The sequence below is a fragment of the Chelmon rostratus genome, chromosome 19 (genome assembly GCF_017976325.1).
Source record: "Chelmon rostratus isolate fCheRos1 chromosome 19, fCheRos1.pri, whole genome shotgun sequence".
NCBI classification, from domain to species: domain Eukaryota; kingdom Metazoa; phylum Chordata; class Actinopteri; order Chaetodontiformes; family Chaetodontidae; genus Chelmon; species Chelmon rostratus.
This window is the reverse complement of record NC_055676.1, coordinates 10,710,666-10,733,670: the sequence shown is the minus strand read 5'-3', so window position 1 is coordinate 10,733,670 and position 23,005 is coordinate 10,710,666. Positions and strand designations below refer to the sequence as shown.

The window sequence follows — 23,005 nt, the reverse complement described above, 5'->3', positions numbered from 1 at the left end:
TATCCCAACCGAAAAGAGCAGCGACGGTGTTTGAACTGAATGTCATTGAAATGGACTGTGCAGCCTCTCATTCCAGGTGCATTTTTGCACAAAGTTGCTTTTGTAATGTTGAACATTATCTTTTAAAAAATGTCCTGTTTGTATTCCCAACCGAGATCTAAAGTTTACTATTATCATCATCTTTAGCAAGTATTTTTAGCATCAATGGGAGACTGAGAGTCAAAACAATATTTTGAGGGAGTGTGACTTTTTTTTTAACTCACAAATGTCTAAGCTGCTAATTCTTCCAGTTGCACACTGTCAATATTTTCTCAAGGCGAACGGTAGTGAGATCAAGTCTGACCTGACTTGGATCAATTATGCTGTCAACATAATACAACAGCCAAACTGTATTTCAATACCTCCTTTTCTTTTTATTGTAAAGGGTTTTTATGTTTATAAAATGTCAAATAACACTCGATACTAAAAGTTTGGGTGCTCATTGAGTATTTCTCTTGTCTGGCTTTAAGAAGTGTTTTTTTTTTTTTACTCAGTTGATAAACTTTGAAGTGAAGACATTAAATGTCATTTAATCACTCTTGATTACACCTCGTGGCTTGGCAGCCTGTACAGGTGACCATGAACTTATTAGCAACACCAAAGTGTCACCAGTAAAACACAATCAGCGCAATCCTGTAGCCCAGAGTTACTCTAGTATTGATGGTAAGATATTTCCTAATTTTATTGACAAACATGAGTGCAATTATAACTATTAGACCACAACCAGTAGTATTCAAAGTGGCACATTTTCTCTACAGGTTGTAAATGGATTCAATTATAATTTATTGAAATGTTGGCCACACTGTTTTTAATCAAAACACCTTAAACTTTAAATGTATCTCTGCATCTAGTAATCAAGTAAAACTGACTTTTTTAAACTGTCCATGTGTTGAAATATGTGCAAACTGTTGAATGTTTTTTTTCCCCCCCCAGTAAAACTTTTGTACATCCCACCAAAAACGGTAAATTCTCCCACAGTGAATTTACAACCAGATGTGGTTTAATTGTGGATTGACAGAGGAACTGAAATTCTGGGTCCTTTGCTGACAATAGGGCATACTGAATCATTGATACAGTAACCGAAAGAAACCCCCTGTGTTGCAAAGGTTTGAGGAAGTTGAGGTCTAGCTTGTGACTAGTTTTGCAGTGTTTCCTGCAGTGACACTTGGTGTGTATTTCTCAAGGAACACATAAACATTGTTTATATTGGCAAAGGAAGACAGACATGAACAGAAGTCACAATTTCACAGTCTCAATTATATGAAAAAATCATTGAACATCTTCAAAATCAAATACTGCAGAAAAAAAATCAAGCTTTCTGATAACAGATCAGTCACCACCATGTCTGTCTTTTGAATGGAGCAGCAATATGAAAATCTGAAGGATTTGGACAGGATATCCTGTATTTGACACTGCAGTTGCACCAGTGTCAAGTTGGAGTCAACTTCTTTTCATGTTTTTGGGATCCTCTCATCATGGACGACATCCATGAGAAAGCGTTTGACATTAAACCAAAGGCAGTTTCGTCTTCAGTTCTTCAAGTACATCTGTGTTCTAAAGGCCATATTTGTCCACCAAAGATCAGTCAGTATTCTTTGATGGATGTACTTTAATGAAATGACATCAGAGACTCTTAGTGCCATTAGAGCACAGCTCTGTGCTGTGATGCGTTGTTACAGTACATGTGTGTCAGGCTAGGAGCCGCATCAGTGCCCTCGAAGCAGACTAGAGGGTATGTTGTGTTGTGTTAAGTTTAAAGGAATAAACCTTTGGGGAAATGTGTTTCTTTCTTGCTAGCAGTTAGACTAGAACTCACTCTGTGTGAAAAACATATAGCTAGAGCTGTTTAACTTGTCTTAGCACAAAGCCTAGAACCAGGGGGGAGCAGCAGGTGTAACTCAGTTCAATAACGTCTGCCTACCACCACATCTAAAGTTGTCACTGCTGCTTGACAGTTTATATTTAGCTTCAGACAGCCACGCTATCTGTTTCCCCCTGTGTTCGTGTGTGTGCTATGATAAATTAGCCAGCGTCTGGCTGTAGCCTCATATTTATCGTGCAACCAGGACAAATGGAATCAATCTTCTCATCTAATTCAGCAAGAAAGCAAAAAAACAAACAAACATGTTTCCTTAAAGTCTTCTTGTAAGTGCTTGGGATTTAATCCACTTGGTCATTAGTTAAACTGTGTTAGTTGTGTTGGTGCATACATGTTAGATGTTTTCACAGTGTCCTTCAACAGTTTCCTGCATCTCAAGGATGTAATTCTTCAGCCTTTTCTGCAATACTCAAATTTCTGTCCTGTTCATTTTCTACCATTTCTTTCATCCTGATCTGATTGCAACAGCATGAAAACCATACACACCCTGGAAAGAGCACATTATTATTATTATTACTATTACGTATTATTATCAGGTCCATCTCTGGAAAGCACACTTCAGTGACATTTCAGTATTCATACATCTCATGTCAAGTGCTGATCATGTGACTTCTTTGCCTGTATTTCTTGCCAGAGTTACTTCCTGTCCATTTAAAATTGATGAAATGTCCTGGGGATGGTGTTTGCTAATTTGTCAGAGGTTTAGTAAAATTAAAAGTTATCAATGCAAAATGAACCACAATTGTGCAAGCTCAAGTGTTAGTAACTTTAATGGACCCAGGCCTCGAGGTCTGAGTAAACTCTGTGCTGCGATAAACTGTTGTACTGTGGGCAGATCTTACACAATCTCTCCCTCCAGTCTGTGTACAGCCTCACTTTCCACTGGTGTTTCCACGTAAAATATTCACTGTAGCGTTCCTTGTCCTGTGCAAGCTGTTGTAAATACTTTCCTAAGTCTTTGACTGATGCAAACTCATCAACATGGATGAAAGAATTAGGGGGAGCCACGGCTTTGTAATCACCTAGGGATGGTCCCAAGACGACGGGCACTGCCCCGCCTTGGTAGGCATTCCTCCACAGCTTCTCTGTGATGTAATCTTTGCTGACAGAGTTCTCAAAGGCCAAATAGAAGTAGCAGCTAGAGATAGTAGGTAAGAGGGCACTGGAGGGGAGGGGCGTCATTGTCCAGCGACCGTAAACCTTCACAGGAACTGTGGCAGTGAGCTCTTTGTACACCTGGCTTCTCTTGTGCTGCCTCCTGTAGTTGCTGACGACCCAGCAGACCAGAAAGCTTTTATTCAGAGGGACGTCTTCCTCCAGATGACTTTCAGCTTCCTTTGGCAGCAGCTCACCGTAGGGTATAGAGATATCAGCATCCCTCCTGTAGGTTATGGTCATGTTGAAGATGTTGGCAAACTGCTGCAGGTGTCCATTGTAAACCGGGGCCTCCAGGGACATCCAGGCCCACCTTTGGTTCTGTGGCCGTGAAAGGTGAAGGGGCAGCTTTTCACCCTCTAGTAGCTCTCTGTTGTGAAACACCACCACGTCAGCCGAGGGGAACAAGGAGCGCTGATCCACAAGTCTACAGTGAGGGATGCGGTAGAGGTCCCAGCAAACGTCACCTTCCAGGCTGAATGGCCTGCCGAAGGGCCAGTGCCACAGCAGGATGGTCACGCGTCTGCTGCTGCTCCAGTTACCAAGGGTGGCGGGATTTATGGCCGTCGGGTCCTGGATTTTTTGCAGCCATCCATATAGAAGATACAGCGACAAAACACAGAGAAGCAAGAGGAGGAGGCACTTCTTCATCGAGTTGGTTAAAATCTTTTTAGTGTTATCAGAGCCCTGTCGAAAAAGGGATGAAGAAGCAGGATTATGAAGGAGCGATGAGGTTTTCATTCATTGACCACATCAGCGATTTATGCGTGTTTCAATTCACAATATTTCACATCACAAACAACCATTTGGCAAATTGTGCTGCTGTGTTTTTGTAATTTGGATGTGCTTTTCCATTCATTTCCATATGATGTAAAAATCATTATTGTGAGGTTATCGAGTGCAGACTTTTTAAATCAATCTGGACACCCTGCTCGTGGAGGAGTGAAGGCACCAGAGACCTTTGTTATAGGTTATTCCCCTCTGTGCCCTCATTTCCTGCACCTGTCATCTAGACAAAAAACTAACTAGACAAAAAACAGACTTTATAGTTCTTAAAAGATGATCCATGTGAATTTGACCAAGTAAGAATTCAGGGCAACTTTAGAATAACAAAATTAGAGGTTAATTTCCTTTAAAAATCCACACTACATCACATTGTGCAATAATGAACACTAAAATTTCAACATACTAAAGAGGCTGTTCTGAACATCCTAGTAAATATGATGTAAAAAAGTTTACAGTTAATCTACTGTAATAACGAATAAGATTAATTTATTATTATGATTTATTAATTAATTCACAATACTTTCCACCAAGCTTTCAGATGAAAACAGCAGATAGTCACCCCAGACAAACAAACAGGCTTAATGAATACATGAAAAGGGACCCTGCATCTTCAGGGACATTTCTTTTTATTAAGGGCTGCATCAATTTTCCATCTAAACTCTACTCAAGGTTACTACAGGAAACCAACAGACTGTAACAAAACAGCTGGTGAGCTTACTTAGTGCTGACGTACGTAAACAGGAAAAATAAGACACCGTCTCGAAAGGGGGTTCTTAGGGTGTGGTAGTCATGACAGTGATGCAGGCACTTGAAAACAACCTTAGCAGATTTTGCTCTAGTATCCGTGCAGACATCAGACCTGTGTGTAATCGACCAACAGCTCTTTAATGAACAGAGAAACTGCAGAAAGAAGCACTTGGAAATAAATACCTAACTACTGCACTTCATAGGCAACTGCTGATAATAGAAATTTGCTTAGACAAGCAAAAAACCCTCAAGGACTTTGTTAAAATCAGTGAAAGTCTGCTGTATCAGACTGTATCATGTTTAGTTCCTGCAGAGGCAACATGATGAGCGTGTTGAGGACTCACCATCAGGTACTCTGCCTGTCACTCACAGTGTGAAGAATCCTCACCACCACCCAGTCAAACCAGAGACCATGACATGTTTCTGCTCAAGCACGACTCAAGAAAGTCTTGTGTGAAGCTTCCTTTTTTCTATAGAGAGAAAAAGAAAGAAAGCTTCAGGAGAAAGTGCTGTCTCATTTGTCAGATAGATCAATAAATAGTCTAATAACAGTCCATGAGACTCTGTTCAGTCACCACTTATAGACAAACGCTGTAAATCTTTTCTGTAACGTCCAAGGTAAGATGGAGTCCACATAAATGCAAACACATTTTGGCTCATGATTAAAAAGATGAATTTGTACTTATTAAATTACAATTCAATCATTACGTCATAGAAGACTGACCTTGGTGGATCTCTTTTAAAGCTGCTTGCCTAACTGATTTGCAGCATGTGTTTCCTCTTTGAAAAGAATATTATGAAATGGGAAATTGTGAAGACTATGAAAAAACAGAATTGGGAAACAGACTTGAAACTACAGGGTTTCACTTTGCACAAGACAAGGAGAAGACTGACAAATAGCGAACTGTCTCACACAGGACGGGACAAACACGAAGGGCACTGAGCTGTTGCAAAGATAGATATTGTGGAAAAATGTTCTGAGTTGTTGTATGTTTGCATGAAAAAGTAAGCGCACAGCAAGACACAGATGCTGCACATCATTGCACATATTTGTTGCTTCAACCTTTGCACAAACCTGTGAAAAACTCCAACAAAAGGTGCAGAAAACACAAAAACAGATGTCACTGATCATAATATTGGTAGACCAGATGGAAAACTGAGTGAGGTGTACATTCTGTTTCAGTTGCCATTTTTTCTTAAATGCTACCTACAACAAACTGCTCAGTTGGAGTTGAGCTTCTTCCAGTTCTTTGGGGCTTAAATCTTTACTCAGAAGAACATAGCTTGGTCTTTTATTACAAAATGAGAAAGAGCCCTTTCTGAAGTGCAGAGACAGCCATGCACACAGTCTCTGTAGAATATCACAACCAGAATGTTTGTCTGCAGACCTGTGAGTTGAAGACACGAGTGCCTCCAGATATGATTGATCTTATAAAAAAATCACCCATTTTTAAGTGAGACTCTATAGTTGAGACATCAAGAGAAACTCTGAACCAGATGGGGTGATGGATTTATGTTGGCAGTGGTACAGTTCTGCTCACTGGCTTGTAGAAGGTGCAAAGGTGACAGAAACTTACCTTTAACCCTGAATGTATTTATTCCCTCACAGCTGATGATTTTACACAGAAGAATACATGAAAACAGTGCATTTCAGAGGCCAGACCACATTAATGACAAAAAAAAGAAAAAAGAAAAAGCTTTCTCCACTAACCTGATTACAAGGTGAGTGCTCCGTTCTCTGCTCTCTGTCACCACTGATACCATTTTGGTCACAGCTGGTTGACGCTGATGATGAAATTGAAGCTGGTAAAAACCAAAGATGCAATCCCTTTTAAGGACGCCGAGGTGCAGCTCTCTGACAGATTCTTGAATATGATTTGAGCTCAGCGTGGTGTTAGATGCTCACACCCTCTCTGTCCTTCCACATCGTCTTCAAGTCCTGCTTTCTAGTAATTCGATGCTGTTCTGCTTCTTTCTGAAATTAGCAACACTCTGCAAGAACCACTGAGTACGATCAAGAGTTGTCTGCTGCGTGTGTGAGCCAGTGGGAAGTGTTCCACATGATTTAAAAGAAAGTCATAGGTTTCTCAAGGCTGATCACACACACACACACTCCAGTGAGTCACCGGGTGTGGCTCTGCTGTGCATCATACGAAGATATTTTAGTAAAGTAGTAATGCAATATTATTGACTATGCATATGTGGTTCAATACCGATCGTATTAGTACTACATGTATGGTGGATTTAAGAAAGTTTAGGAGGAGGAAGGAGTTGATTAGGTGCTCTTGATACAAGGAAAGATGCACCAGAAAGAATACTGATGTGAGTAATAATTAAAGAGTGGACAAGACACTGAATGGGTCTTTCTTTTTTCTAATAACTGTGTGCATATGTGGTTTCTGCTTGTACCCCTCTGATTAGTTTCTGTTGTCGATTGTGCTCTTTTTATTCTTTTAATGCCATCGACTTAAACTTTAGTACGGTAAAATATGATCTCTTATGATGAATGTGAAATCTCCCACCCAGCAGAAAGCTCTGCTCTGTCTGTAGAGGGGGGAAAAAAGCAAAAAACCATGCATGAAAAGATTGCTTCTTGTAGCGTTGCCTTCTTGGCAGGTGCCAATCAGTGAGGTGCAATAACGGCAGGAAGTGGCAAGCCAAGAAAGCTTGTGTCCTCTTATGAGTCACAGCAGAGTCTTCATGAGGTCTTCACCCTGTCATTATCACATGTTTTTCTACACAAAGGAAACTTATGTTGTCCTTTTTTATTCTATACCAATCATCATTTCTATTGATGGTGTTTTAAAATAGCTTCAGTCCAGAACAGTGTTCTTCCCAATTCTAATATGTGTCGTATATCTCTATTCTATCGGCATGTTGCTATAGTTTTTTGTTAGTTTCCAGCTCTCCAGACAACTGACCCTCACATCGTCTGAGTATCATCTCGTGGTTTATTTAATAATTATTATTTTATTTTATTTTATTTGAATTGAATTCATTGCTTGTATTTTTGGAGGATAGTAAACGGTTGCCTGCACTTCAATGGATGCACTGTACCATTTTTACTTTCATTACTTTTCTGTTATTCTACTTCACAGTATGCATCTACAGTACAGTGTAATCCTACAATGTATAGATTTATTTTACTGTGTATACTGAGCATCTTGGGCACAAAGCGTCCCAACGTTTTCTTTTTCTTTTTTAATTAATATCACTACTGTGATATTACAGGGGTGGAGTAAGTTGTGAGATCCTTGGCGTAAGTAAAAGTGGTAATGCTGCTATGGAAAAATATTCTCTCACAAGTAAAAGACCTAGATTCAAAATCAAGTAAATGTTAAATATCCTTTAGTGTTACAACAACATGCTCACTGTGAATAGGTTGAATGGAGCATAGTGACAGAGAGAAATCTGTGAATATTTCAGAACTATTTTGGCTCATTGTTATTGCAGGTGGTTTTTGACATGAAAAATCACTGCTGCAAAGAAACACAGTCATTTCTTTGCATTTTGTCTTTTTTGTATTTTGACTAACTGATCCCAGATGTAAGCAACACCAACATGTAGGTTAACATACTGTACAGTTGTTTTCAATTAAATATATATATTTGTCCATGCAGAGCCCTCATTATATATAAAACATGGTGTAATAACAGTGCCTTAAGGCCATTATGTATTTTGTCACCCTGTCAAATGGGAGACGGGAGAAGGTCTCACCATTTCAGAGCATGAAACTATTTAAGTTTTACTGTAACCAAATCAGAAGAAAAGAAAAATACAAAATTCATGTGAAAAATTCATGATTTTGAACACATCACGATCATCTTTACACAAGCAACAAAAGAGTAAAGGCGGTCTAAGCAAGACACAAACATTATGTGGGGTTTTGTATGCATTGACTGGGCATAACCAGGAGGGGGCGATGTTTGCTCATCACATTCATACAGTACAAGACACCACTTAACAGCTACTATTCTTTCACATTTTAGATGTCCATGAGTTGCTAGAAGTTTTTACTTTTGATACTTCAACTGCATTCTGTTGATAATACTTATGTGTATTTCTTGTACCGGCTCAAAACACATTTCATCATTTTACCACACTCATTGCTTTGTCTCTGGATTTTTGAGCAGTTGGTTTAAGCAATGGTATATTGCAATGGCTTTTCACAACATCATGCTTGCACAGAATGTGATAGGAGGGGGTTTTATGGCTGTGAGTGGGAGATTTTCACATTACCTGCCGGCTCTATTTACCAACAGCAACATGAACAAAACCATGACATTTTGTTTTGTTCCTTTCAGCGTTAACAGGGATGTCTGCGTTCACTGAGGGCAGAACACACAACAGTCCTGAATAAACACTAAATTACTTTAATTAACCTTGTACAATATATGACTCCAATCTGTGGATTCCACAGCACAGAGTCATAGATGACTGCAAATCACACCCTCATGAAACCTCTCTCGTGTGTCCTCAACTATGAAATGACACTGTTCTGCCTGACTTAAGACCATATCTCCACTGATTTGCTGTCGGTTTCTGCATCTTTATCTCACTCCCCTCTGCTAGCAGCCTTGTTTCTCTTTAGGTCAAGTTGCTTGGGTGTGTGTGTGTGTGTGTGTGTGTGTGTGTGTGTGTGTGTGTGTGTGTGTGTGTGTCAGGGGGTGTTTCTCCCTCCCCATATGATCACAGAAGCCTGAGTGAAACCTCAGTGAATACCTGCAGCATGAGAGCACTTTCTGTCAGTCATGAATGCTGATCAACAACTGGAAGTTGGCTGCTGGATTAACCCAAAACTAACAAACAGGGGAACAACAACAAGAGACCACGTGAATGACGGTGAGTCTTTCCTCATGTGTCCACAGACTTCAAAATGTGGGCTCACTATCAACATTTCCCCAAATCTCAATACGACAAGAAAATATGCATGTGCACACACTTTTGTTCTGGGACTGTTTTATATTGTTTAGTCCCTTAGTTCCAATTGAGGAAAATCTTAAGGCCCATTCCAATTTCCCCTTGTATGAAGCCATGTCCACAAAGAAAACGTTTTTAGAACTTGGTGAGGGGGGGGGCGCAAAAAATGACCAACCTGCACAGAGCCTGACCTCAAACACCTCTGGGAAGAACTGTGAGCCAGGCCTTATCGTCCAACATCAGTTCCAACCTCATTAATGCTCTTGAGGCTGATTAGGAAAACACATCTCTGCAGCCAGGTTCCAGAAATCTTGTATAAAACCTGAAATCAGAAAAGAGGAGGCTTTATAGCAGCATATCATAATGCCAATAGATGAATGAGATGTTAAGCAATCACAAACATTTGTAATGCACAAGCACATTAAAGATAATCCTTGCAGCGTGATGGAAGAAACAGCAGATTTCATGTATGTCAGGTAGGGGTTCTGAATGAATCTCTTTTTGAGTGTAATATAAATGTGAGGTACTGTAATGGTACAAAAACAGCACTCTCTGCCAGCCACTAACAGTCGGCATTCTTTCATTTATCCACTGTAATAATATGTTCTTCCTCGCAGCATGAGAAGAAGAAGAAGAAAGTACAGTCTCTTATTGTTTTTCTGTGGTACATTTCTGCTTAGAAGACTCAGGACTCAGAGGCGTAAGGTAGTTATGACAGGCGTCAGTGCACGCTAGTTTCTAGATATGATGCACACTCATATTGTCAAAGGATCAAATAGAGACTTGAAACTGGACAACATCAGCAAACATATTACCCAGGATTCATCACTGCACATCTCTACATGAAAAAAAGAACTAAAAAGAAAAAAAAATGTTTATTTAAGTGAATTATTATTTTTTTTGTAGAATACACATATCATTTTGTTCTGGATTGCTTCTGACTATTTAAGCAAAAACAAAACAAAACAAAACAAAAACAAACAAAAAAACATAGAAAAACATGCTGGCTATGGGTTTATGATTGGTTTTAAGGGCATAGATACCAAAAAAGCACCATTTTAAGTTCAATGAGGGCTCACTTTGCTGTGTCAATGGCCCCAGTGTAACCACCCTGCCTGCACTGTCTATATTTACTGTTTTCAGTGTCTTTGCAGCTTTTGGCGCAACCAAAAACAATGAATCAATTGTCATGAACTGTTGCTCTGGTATGACGGCAGGTGTGTACCTTTGTTGACCTTATAGGAACATCTGGTATTTTCATTTATACACATACAGTACATACCTACCCCCTGACCCCTACACATGACTACATGATTGATTGCCTTAAAAATGCTGACAGTATTGGTCTGTTCTGAGTTCAGTAGGCAGTGCCTTCCATACGTTAGAAAAGATCATCTGGCCAAAGGAGGTATTCCAGTAGATATTTTACAGTTCTCTGCAGTTTTCCTAGTGGACAATCCAAAGGCCTGCAGCCGTTACACCATGTTGCAGAGAGCCCGAGGAGTCTGGCCGTGTATACACTTGTGGATAAGACTCCTGTTTGCAAATGCAATGCAGCTGTCAAAACTTGGCATGCTCAGGTTTTCCAGGATTTGACGGTGGTGTGATCTTATTGGCCTTCTCTCCAGTATTTGTATTGCACTATTGTATAACCTCTCTGGTTTTTGTCACTGATGAACTCGCCCCGTGACCATGAACCAGCAGAGTAACTTAAATGAAGTATTGTGAGGAAATAAACTTAGCCGTGTGCAGTGCATAGTCTCTGGATTTGTTTTCATATGTATTTTAGTGGATCATTATGTAATATTATCTGTTTCAGCTATTATCTATCTGCAATTCACTTCATAAACACTTGAAACCACAGGAAATTCACTCTGTGACATGGCTAGTGAACTGACTCAGTGGAGAGAAAGAGACATTGAGTGTATGGGGAAAACAGAGACAGATCCAGATTTGCTGGTCTGACTGGTAAGGCTGGAGGGGGTGTGGGCTGCCTCTCTGAGCTTAACAGGTGTGGTTAGAGATGAACAAAAAGCAGAGGCTGAGAAGAGAGGACAGGCAGGAGAGGGAGAGGTGAAGCACTGGAATTAAGAGAAATACAGGTGGAGTGAAGACAAGCAGTGTTCTTGCATCCTGTGCAGACTGTGACCACCAGTGTGAGTATAGGTTTCAGTATTACATCTTACTACCAGTCTCAAGGGTGGAGATCATAACCATAGTTACACAGTAATGTACACTTCTCAATCACAGAATTTGTAGAAAATCTGTCTTTGCATTGACAGTGACAGAATCAGACCATTTCGCGGACACTACAAGGGGAGAGACGGACGCAAAGATGGCAGAGGGCCCGAAGATTGAACTCTTCGTTAAGGTAAGACCTATGAAAATGGTGATGTATGTAAAAAATCCGATTTAAACACTGCAATACAAATGTAAATAACATAGTGTAATTGCAGTATCCATTTGTTGTTATAAGAAGCAATATTACATTATTATGTGTAATCACTCCCAAACAATCTCAATATTTGCAAACATACCAAACATTCAGTAAGATTGCAGTTATTTTAACTAATCTAAAACTAAATTAGTAGTTTCCTATTTCAATCTAACCTGGTTGCTTCTCTAGTAGCCCTAAATCTAAGAAAAGATGTCACAAAAATAATTTAAAAAAAGCACAATTTGTCAGGTGTCAAAGTGTGTGTTTCGCTATTTTTAGCCCCTCTGTTAATTGATTTTCTTTCATTCATCAGCCAATAATGTCTGGGACTGCTGGTTCAGCTAGTCAAAAACCCTGTCAGAGACTCAAATATTATCATTCTGTATGTTATGTTAAGTAATCGTAGTAATCTTTTCAGTTTCTACAGTGTGGAGAACAGCAGAAACTGAAAAGAGGCCTGTCCAGTTTGGAAACCTGTGTCCTGCCCTTTAAGAAATGCCTTTACTCCCACACATGACTCAATAAGATCAGGCTGTGGTAGAGATTATATGATATAGCAGAGGCCCCAAACACTTAAATAAATACTTGCTTAATCTGGGTATAAAGTGGCCTCAACCCTCCATTTGAAATTCCTCAACGGTTGGTTTAGACTGTCAGAGTAGAGCAGGCTCAACAGGAATACCTGTGCAGGTATTTGTGCCTTGCTCGGATACATTACAGCACTGATTGCAGTTCAGTGTGTAATACCATTGTGCTTGCTAAACTTTAGTTGCTGGTGATAAATCAGTCTCTATGCAACTGGAGTTTAGATATTCTGTCAGATAGGACGCAGGTGGTGCAGATAACATGTTGTTGTTGTGTCGACTCAACACTGGGGCCTCTCAGGATTGTCTTCTCTCACCTCTACTTCACTCACTAAATGCGATGATTGTATATGCCATTCTGAATGAGTGCAGGTTTCTGAATATGCAAATGACACAGTTTGGGAAGGGTGATGAATGAGCCTACAAGGCTGAGGCGAGGGCCCTTGTGGAGTGATGTAAGGCAAACAACCTGGTTTTAAACACTGACTTTCTGAGGGGTGGGTTTTTCCTCTCTGCGCTGTTCATCAATCACCAGATACTGGCGAGGGTTGAAAATTTTGAATTTCTTGGCACCAGTGTATGCCCCACTCTGAAGGGGGACCACACCCCACCAGAGGCTTCAGTTTCTGCACCAGCTTAAAAAGTTTGGTGTGACTGAGGAGGTGATGCTGCTCTTTACAGAGCTACCATGGAGAGGGTCCTCGCCTTCTCAGTCACAGCGTGGTATGACAACACAACCGCCCTTGAGAGAGGACAGTTAGACAGAGTGGTAATCAGCATCTAAGATCACAGGCTGTGACCTTTCCTCTGCCTCCTCCATATACGCCACCAGTATGAGACGCAAGATGCAGGAGGTGATTGGCGAACCGTCCCGCCCTGACAGCTCCCTCTTCAAACCCCTCCCCCCTCAGGAAGAAGATTCCAGCGTTTCAGGCATGGATCATCTTGTTCTGAAACAGCATTTGTCCCGAGGCTGTTCGAAACTTAACAAGCAATTTAAAGTGAATTAGCAGCACTAGTACAAAGCAGAAAAGCGCTAAATTGAATTGAGCTGATGCCAGTGTCCCATTTCGAAAAAAATAATTGTGTGTATTGCTTTAAGGTCACTGATTGCAAGCAGTGAAAAGTGCATGTGCTTATGACATAATGTGTGTCTGTCTGGCAGGCCAGTGGTGACGCTGAGAGTGTGGGGAACTGTCCTTTCTGCCAGAGGCTCTTCATGATTCTGTGGTTAAAAGGGGCCAACTTTACCCTCACCACTGTGGATATGAAGAGGTGAGACTACATTCTCTTCTTCCATAAAATTTGAGACTGACTGAGTATTCGCCACATGAACACATACACACTGGGTATTTTCAAGGGGATTGCAAAGAAAAATTTGATGTGAGGCATAAAACTCAATATTTCATTGACTGATCCATCCATCCATTAATCAGAGTTCAGAAAGACTTGCGGAGGGGCTGCAGCCTATGACAGCACACACTGGGTGAAAACGGCACAATAAGGCTACAATAATAAATCACGCAGACACACTTCTGCAGTATTTCATCTCTTGGATGATTTATGAGTTTAGGAGGAAACGGACATACACTGAGAACACCCATGCACACGAGAGAACCAGCCAGCCCTTCCTGCTCTCCATCATCACCTCACTTGAATGTCAGACCAGCAAAAATGAGGAAGAATGATAATAATAATCAAGTAATAATAATTATGACTTACACAATATTATGAACAGTAGTGAGAAAGCACAAGTACGACAATCAAGATCTTCTCAGGCAGTGAAGCTCAAAGCTGTCCATCTGCTGCTGTCCTTAGATAATAATTAATAATGTGAAACAGCTGGCTGGTGCTGGTGGAAAGGATGAAGTGAGGCGTTTGTTCAAGGTCGGAGGCAGTGCCATGGATGCATTCGAAAGAGAGGGGAAGGGTTTTGAATGCAGTCATGCAAGACACAGGGAGCAGAACAGAGAAGTCAGACAGGATTTTAATAACCACGAAACTGTTGCAGGGCACCAGATGTGCTGAAGACTTTGGCTCCAGGCTCTCAGCCTCCCTTCCTCATCTACAACGAAGAGGTCAAAACAGACACTAACAAGATTGAGGAGTTCTTGGAGGAGACCTTAGCCCCGCCAGAGTGAGTAGACTGCATCCTGGAGACATTTGATAATTCATTATAGCACTGACATGCACTCACATTTTTATTGTATAAAATGTCAGGTATCCAAAATTGTGCTGTCGGTACAAACAGTCCAACGGCGCTGGAGAAGACATCTTCCGAAAATTCTCAGCATACATCAAGAATCCCAACCCTGGATTAAATGACAGTAAGGGCATTAGTTGTATTTTAAGGATTTTACAGCCATGCATATATATAGCCACTGGGTGGAGCCTGTTGCACCTTTCTGTCTTTCAGTGCTGGAGAAGAAATTTCTTTCAACTCTGGTGAAGCTTAACATGTACCTAGAGACACCTCTCCCTTATGAGCTGGACCAGAACCCAGATGCCACTGAGTCCTCACGCCGTTACCTGGACGGTGACACCCTCACCTTGGCAGACTGCAACCTGCTTCCCAAACTCAACATTGTCAAGGTGAGCAGAGTTCAGATGTACTCGGTGTATAAACACCTTCTTTCCATCACTGGACAGAAATGTATTCAGGTTTTATTATTCTTTTAAATAAATTCCTTTTGCAAACTATATAAATTTAAATTCTTCCTCCAGGTGGTCTGTAAGGAGTATCGAGACTTTGCCATCCCTACTCAGCTGAAAGGTCTGACACGTTACCTGGATAATGCCTACAAACAGGATGAGTTTCGTTACACCTGCCCAAATGACTCAGAGATCCTCAGTGCCTATGAATCTGTGGCAAAGTACCTGAACAAGCCTGTCAAGACAGAGAGATGAAGCAGTACAAAGAAGAACAAAGAAGAATAGAATGAGAAATGCAGAGAAAAGGTGACAAAATGCCTGAATTTATTCTCTATTTGTGCCAAAATCATATGAGTCTAATGAACAGTTTTTGCAATGGCATGTTTAATTATCAGCTTTCCAGATTAAAAAGTTGTGTTGTTTTCATGAATTGGGTTCTACTGTTGCAAACTGCTGCTTCAAAGTTGCTTAAAAGTTGTAATTGCATACTGTATTGCATGCTGTGGTTGTACTGAAGTGGATGTTATATTCAGCCCCTTAAGAGGGAGAAACAGCACTGTAAATCCCAGAGAATATTTATGTTATGGCTCACTGGGAATGCATGTATACTATCTAAGCATTTACATAACATTGATTGACATTTATTAATGACATAAAATCAGATCCATTGTCATGTCAAATATTGTTTTATATGTTCATTAAATTATTTATGTAAACCATTAAAAATAGCATTGGTTGTATATAAGGTAGGCTTTAAAGCTATTAAAGTGTATTTTAATGGGAAATTTTTAAAGTAATAAAGAACATTCTCTTAATAAAAACTGGTTAACACCCACTTACATTTTTCACAGTCCGTCCTGTCACATGACCTATAAAAATACATTACTGCATGTATCTCAACAGTTTAACTTTAACACATGTTTAATTTAACAGAATGAAGACAGAAAATATTTTGATATGTTCGATATTAAAGGCTGTGTGAAAACATTTTGCTGGTGTCACATTTTAAAGCTGCTGCATCATGCTATCAATGACAGGAGCAACAGGGAGCGACCAACGTTTTTCATGGATCAGACAATAAAATAAGCCAAATACTTCAAGGACAGGCAGGCATTAATGTGCATTGAATGCATAATATATGAAGACAAGTATATCCTGTTCATCCTTAGTTTTAAATTACAATTAAAGTGTGTTCAAAATGTAGTAAAAATATGTAAAAGCAAACCCGTCGACAGGGGGGGCAATCGGGTATGTTGTCCCGGGCCTCAGGACCATAGGGGGCCATGAATGACCCTTAATTTATTTTATTTTACATTTACATATTTCTTCTTAATTAAATCATTGCCTGATGATTTAAATATTATTTTCTAATCAACATATAATTAAAAACTTTAACATATTTCAAATATATATATTTTCTTTTTTTTGCACAACACCCCTACCCCCCGTCTTACCAGAGAATGGTTTGACCCCGCTCTGGCGCACTTACGGCTACGCTACATACGTGCCCTGAAGCGGGAAATTTACGTAAATCTGTCATTAAATTTACGTAAATTTGCGCGATCACCGTGACCAAAGCCCGATTCGAGTCTGTCACCGGCCGCTTGTAGCCTAATGAGCTGCATTATGACAAGACATGCTGCCCGCGTTGAGCGGAGGAGAGAGAAGGTGTTGGGAGATCAGGGAGGTAATGTTAGTCTGTGGGGAGCAGGTGCGCGAGGGTGAACAGACTCGGGTCCGGCGGCTGGATTTATCTTGGGTTGACAACCCACTGTGTATTATAGCAAACGCTAATACGAATCCATCACCGAAACATAACAAACGAGCAGCAGTGGAACAGCAGAGGAGCCTGTCAGGGAGAGACAGGGAGCTGTCAGGCAGCCCACAGTCAGAGCTGAGGAGGGGTCGTGTCCCGGGTCCCACCCAGCGCAGCAGCCACAGATCAGCAGGGAGCGTGTGTCAATCAGAGTCTGCATTCATCATGAATGCGGTTGTTGATCTTGTTGTTGTATTAGTAGTAATGAAGGCCTATCTTTTACCACTGAAAGCATCAAATCAGCATGCACAAAATGTCAGAAAAATACTTTTCTGACTTTTCAGAATCACTTGAAGACCAGGTTTGTCACCTGAAAAAAATATATGCTGCAACATTTGAGGAGGACCTGGGACCACTAGACCCGCTTAATGCCATCTACGGCATGGGTCTACAAAGTATTTATGTTGATCTCTGCACAATGCTATGCATTTTCTTGTCTTTGTCAGTGACTGTAGCTGGAGGAGAGCGAGCCTTCAGCAAAATGAAAATAATAAAAAACTACCTATGCTCCACCATGTCACAGGGCAGGTTTAACAACCTAGCCATGCTCTCCATTGAGCGTGAGCTTGCTCAAAAACTGGATTTCACTGATGTTATAAATGACTTTGCTGTCAAAAAATCTAGGCGCATCACTGTTTGCGGGCTTGATAACCCCAGGGATGGGGGGCAGGCATAGGATGTTTAGTTATACTGTTTTGTTGCGTAGCAGGCAGGCATAGCACTCTCAGTTGTATTGTATTGTAGCCTACATGGGACAATAGATGGAAATGGTTTGTTTATATTGTGTCACATCACATTACTGTCTGTTAACTGTCCATCTCCAATTAAATAATTTGAAAATCGACACTGTCATTGCTTGCAAAGCGTTAAAAGTACTGCGTATGTTGTCGTGACAAGCCGATGGGGGGGCCCTATGATGGTCTCTTGTCCCCGGGCCCCAGCAAGTCTGTTGACAGCCCTGTGTAAAAGTATGTAAAAAATACCAAGGGGCCTCCAGTTCAGACTGTAGCAGTATGAGTGTTTCTCAGGTTAGAGGGAGGAGAGGGAAGAAATGGAGGAGGACAACAAGCTTAGGAGGGTGAATCATGTTTTCAGTAAGACTGAGCAAGGAGTCGCGGATCAGAACTAATGCATTGGTCCTCAACACAGCACTCAGGTGATGCTGACCAAAGGACGAAGCAACATGAATGACTGACGTTGGCATTTAAGTTTAAACATAATCTAACTGATGCCGTTATTGAGGACATACTTCAGGTAATCAATGCACTGAGTGAAAAACATGTTATGTCCACAACAAAGTACTGTTTCTACAAAACCATTGGTGAAATCAAACCCTTTTCACTTTCATCCAGTCTGTAAACAATGCTCCACTGTGATGCAGTCTGAGAAATTAGCAAAATATGTGTGTGTCTTTCTGTTTGTGTGCTTTAAGACTGATACTGACACCTGATACTGCTTAATAGCATGTAGTAAGATCAGTATCAAGGCCAGTACTGGCCAGTGGATTACATCATAAAACCAGACAAAAATGTCTTTAATGACACTTGATAGCTTATTGTTTGAGTAGATTCTAATTGTATAAAATGTGTTAATTTAAAATGAAAATGAAATATGAAAGCAGCTGTAAATTGAATAATAACAACAATAATAACAATGTAAGCCAATGTAAGAAAGTAGTCAACTTTTATTAGAACTTCAAAAAAGTTTAAATTGGGTGTTGAAACATGAGGAAAAAGGATGATCATACATGATATAAGGCATGACATATTGTTACAGATATGTATGCATATTCACACATGCAATATGAGTTTTTCCTATTTTTAAACTATAGAGGTTATATACATTTTGAAAATATATTTTCAGAATGTATTTCAATTTAGAACACGGCACTCTTAAATACTCAATTCTGATTGGTCAATCGCCAAAATTCAGCGGTGTTTATGTAGCGGATCATGTATAGTGAGCAGGCTTCAATTCATCCTAGGAACCTGCTCACTATACATTATCCCTTACATATTCACGAGTGTTTTACTCTGTATACTTGAGTTTATGCATTCTATGTCCTCTGTCTTCAGCTCTTTTTTATTATACTATGATGTTGGAGTGGCGGAGCTTAATAATAAGAGTACAAATCATACGTAGCGTTTAATGCATGGCTCATGATTTAATGCCCACCATGAACAAATGATTTAGTCACCACGACACTATTCACTTATGATATATTATATATTATACAGCATGATCGTTGAAGCAATAAACGGTTTAGATGCTGTCATAGTCGCAGATGAGATCTAAAGTAAAGAAAATAACACCTGAGACTGGAATCACGTGTCTCTCTGTCTGTCTGTTCGGTGGCTGCGCCGCGTTTTTATTGTTTTTTTTTTTTTTTAAATAGTAATAATAAACAAAATAATCTCTGGACTCAAAAGACAACTATTAAATAATTCCGTCCCAGCTCGTTCTCCAGTTTTTCAGCTTCAGGCATAGAATTTCCGCAGAGATCTGAGCAGGAGAAGAGAATAACTGCCATTCTACATTTTCGGTTAAAAGATTTAAAAAATACGAACCCTCATACTTGTGATTCCTTTGAATTTTCTTATTCAGTTTGCACTTTGCTCCCGCAAAACAAATGTTTCCGCCATCTTTGCACCGAAATGGGCGTGACTGTGTGGCCAGGTGTGACGTCAGACGTCAGTCAAGATCAAAGCCAACTCCAGTTGGCTTTGATGTTTGATGTGAAACATGAAACGACCATAGTACCAAATGACAGTTGAAGAAGCCAATACCAGTTGTACTCCAGATAATTCAACAACATAATTTAATATTTAACTTTAAGTAACTTTTAATATTTAACTTTAACTAACCATGGGTAATCGAATAGCTGCAGCATTGTCCCTCAAAAGGGGGGACAATATTCGGAAAAAAGACATTCTGTCTGGTGAGTCAGACAAATACAAGGTAAAGAAGTTTCTTGGCAGTGGGGCCTATGGAACCGTGGTCGAGTGCAAAAATTTACGTACTAAGGAGAGGGTGGCTATAAAGAGCTTCCCAAAACATTTGGCGTCGTCCGGTAATGATGAGGAGGCCATGCTTAAAAGACTCAAACAATTTGACGACCACAGTAACTTGGTCAAGTTTACCGAGCGACTTGTGCATCGGGGACACGTCTGTCTGGTAATGGAATTGCTGGACATGAGTCTTCTCACAATGATGCATCTGAGATATTCAAAGCCACTGAGTTTGTCTGAGATTAGAGTAATCTCACAACAGATGCTTGTGGCTCTGAACGCCCTCAAGACCATAGACTTGGTACATACAGACGTCAGGCTATCTAATATAATGCTGGTTAATCATAAGGAACAGCCCTTCAAGGTGAAGCTGATTGATTTCGGTTTGGCCCTTCCAGTATCCAAAATAAAAACTGGCGCCACTTTTCAGGTTGTTAGATACAGAGCTCCAGAGGTCATTTTAGGCCTCCCATTAAATGGGGCCATTGATATGTGGTCACTTGGCTGCATTTTGGCTTACTTATATCTGGGCAAGAACCTGTATGAATCACGGACTTCATATGACGTCATGAGGGTCATCATGCAGATGCAGGGTCAGCCTGGTGACCACATGTTGGAGAGGGGAATTCATACCAGGTACTATTTCAGCAAGGACAATCCCTCCCCAGGTGCTCCATGGAGGCCGAATGAAAGAGTACAACCAAGAAAATGGGACCCTGACAACACGTTTACTAGTCTTGATGACTTGCCGAAGAGCCACCTAGGACAGATGGATGTCACTGAGGAGGAGGACACACAGTCCTTTTTAAGCATCCTCAAACTTATGCTGGAAGTAGATCCTGATCAAAGAATCACCCCCAGCGAGGCTTTACAGCACGATTTTATCACCATGAAACACCATCATGGCGACACTAATGACGATCCCGTGAAATCAGCCAGTCTGACCTTTGAAAACTGCCAGCCAGAGCAGGCATCAGTTGAAATTGAGGACTACGTGCCATCTAGCGAAGAGTTAAGTCTGAGTGGGAAATTCATCACTATAGATGACCATTCATTACAGAACTTGATGGATGACCAAAGTTCAGTTAATGAAGAACTATATACCAATTATGGACCACCAGCTACAGCTGGCTTAAATAAAAGGAATAATGCTGGGACTGACAAGGAAGCACTTGACACAAATAAGGCAGCTTCTCTAGTCTCTGCTGATAACTATTTCAGCAAGGACAATCACTCCCAAGGTACTCCATGGAGGCCGAATGAAAGAGTACAACCAAGAAAATGGGACCCTGACAACACGTTTACTAGTCTTGATGACTTGCCGAAGAGCCACCTAGGACAGACGGATGTCAAGGAGGAGGAGGACACACAGTCCTTTTTAAGCATCCCCAAACTCATGCTGGAAGTAGATCCTGATAAAAGAATCACCCCCAGCGAGGCTTTACAGCACGATTTTATCACCATGAAACATTGTCATGGTGACACTAATGACAATCCCGTGAAATCAGCCAGTCTGACCTTTGAAAACTGCCAGCCAGAGCAGGCATCAGTTAAAGTTGAGGACTACGTGCCATCTAGCGAAGAGTTAAGTCTGAGTGGGACATTCATCACTACAGATGACCATTCATTACATAACTTGATGGATGACCAAAGTTCAGTTAATGAAGAACTATATACTACCAATTATGGACCACCAGCTACAGCTGGCTTAAATAAAAGGAATAATGCTGGGACTGACAAGGAAGCAATTGACACAAATAAGGCAGCTTCTCTAGTCTCTGATGATCACAAATCACATGACATCAGCAGCAGCAATAAAGACAGCACAACCAATATTGAATTCAATACCAAGAGGACCTGGATGAAGAGAATCTGGCATTTCTTCTTTAGGAAAAAAAATTTGAAAATGAATAAGTCGCCTTCACATCCCATGTGATGAAAGTCCTGGAGAGACTGGTCCTAGCCCAGCTGAGTCTCCACAGGTGAAGACATTCATGGACCCCCTGCAGTTTGCCTATCAGCCCCATGACTCGGCTGTTGTTGGGTGTATAAGAGAGGGAGAGGAGGGGGAGTGCAGGACACTGATAGACAACTTCACTCATTCACACCTACGGACAATTTAGAGTCATCAATTAACCTCAGCATGTTTTTCGACTGTGGGAGGAAGCCGGAGAACCCGGTGAAAACCCACGCTGCACAGGGAGAACATGCAAACTCCACAAAGAAAGATTCCAGGAGGGATCGAACCGGGGATCTTCTAGCTGTGAGGCGATGCTGCTTTAAATAAAAATACTACAGTAAAATAGATTTTCATTAAATTCAAGTTAAACTTTTGAAGTGCACTTGCTGTCAATTGTTGTCAATTACTTTGTAGTATATTTTCTCTGTGTTAAACACTTTGCATAATAATGTGCTTAAAATGAACTTATACAGGAAAGTATATAAATTTTATACTGTTGTGACATACTAATGACATCTGTATATATCTGTTTGCTATTTATATATTTATTTCACACATCTGTACCAATAATGGACAATGCTAATAAGCGTCACATCGTGCTGCAGGAAAAATAGAAAGCGACCAATATTTTTCAAGGATTAGACAACAAGAGAAGCAGAATATTTCAAGGAGAGGCAGGCATTAATTTGCACTGAATGCATAATATATCTGAGGACATGTATGTACAGTACATACTGTTCAACCATAGTATTGAAGTACACTTAAAGTGTGTTGAAAATGCTCAAGAAGTATGAAAGAATACACTAGTATCCCAATGTAGATGTATTTGCAATATATTGATGTTAGATTTTATGTACATGCAAAGTCCAACTTTATAAATGTAATGCAATTGTACAGTTGTTCAGTGTAAAATAATAGAATCCCTAAGCTGCATTAAATCTAGAACAGAAATCTGAACATTGGATAAAGCCAGGTTCTAAATTCTTGTTTCATTTTGCTGACATGTTAGAGTCCAAGGTTTT

At 40.4% G+C, this 23,005-nt stretch overlaps 2 protein-coding genes across 2 annotated transcripts; one reads left to right on the top strand and one right to left on the bottom strand.

The window, feature by feature from the left end:
- Positions 1-430: 430 nt before the first annotated feature.
- LOC121622807 (fucosyltransferase 7 (alpha (1,3) fucosyltransferase)) lies at positions 431-6,632 on the bottom strand. The gene is made up of 3 exons (XM_041959804.1): positions 6,318-6,632; positions 4,951-5,076; positions 431-3,760 (listed from the first exon to the last, which is right to left on the bottom strand). Exons 2-3 carry the CDS (start codon positions 4,951-4,953, stop codon positions 2,687-2,689), a joined length of 1,077 nt encoding a protein of 358 aa, XP_041815738.1. The 5' UTR covers positions 4,954-5,076; positions 6,318-6,632; the 3' UTR covers positions 431-2,686.
- A 4,922-nt stretch (positions 6,633-11,554) lies between these two features.
- clic3 (chloride intracellular channel 3) lies at positions 11,555-16,186 on the top strand. The gene is made up of 7 exons (XM_041959805.1): positions 11,555-11,682; positions 11,809-11,897; positions 13,713-13,822; positions 14,559-14,684; positions 14,768-14,874; positions 14,964-15,139; positions 15,272-16,186. The coding sequence occupies exons 2-7, from the start codon at positions 11,862-11,864 to the stop codon at positions 15,452-15,454; spliced, it is 738 nt and encodes a 245-aa protein (XP_041815739.1). The 5' UTR covers positions 11,555-11,682; positions 11,809-11,861; the 3' UTR covers positions 15,455-16,186.
- Positions 16,187-23,005: the final 6,819 nt, after the last annotated feature.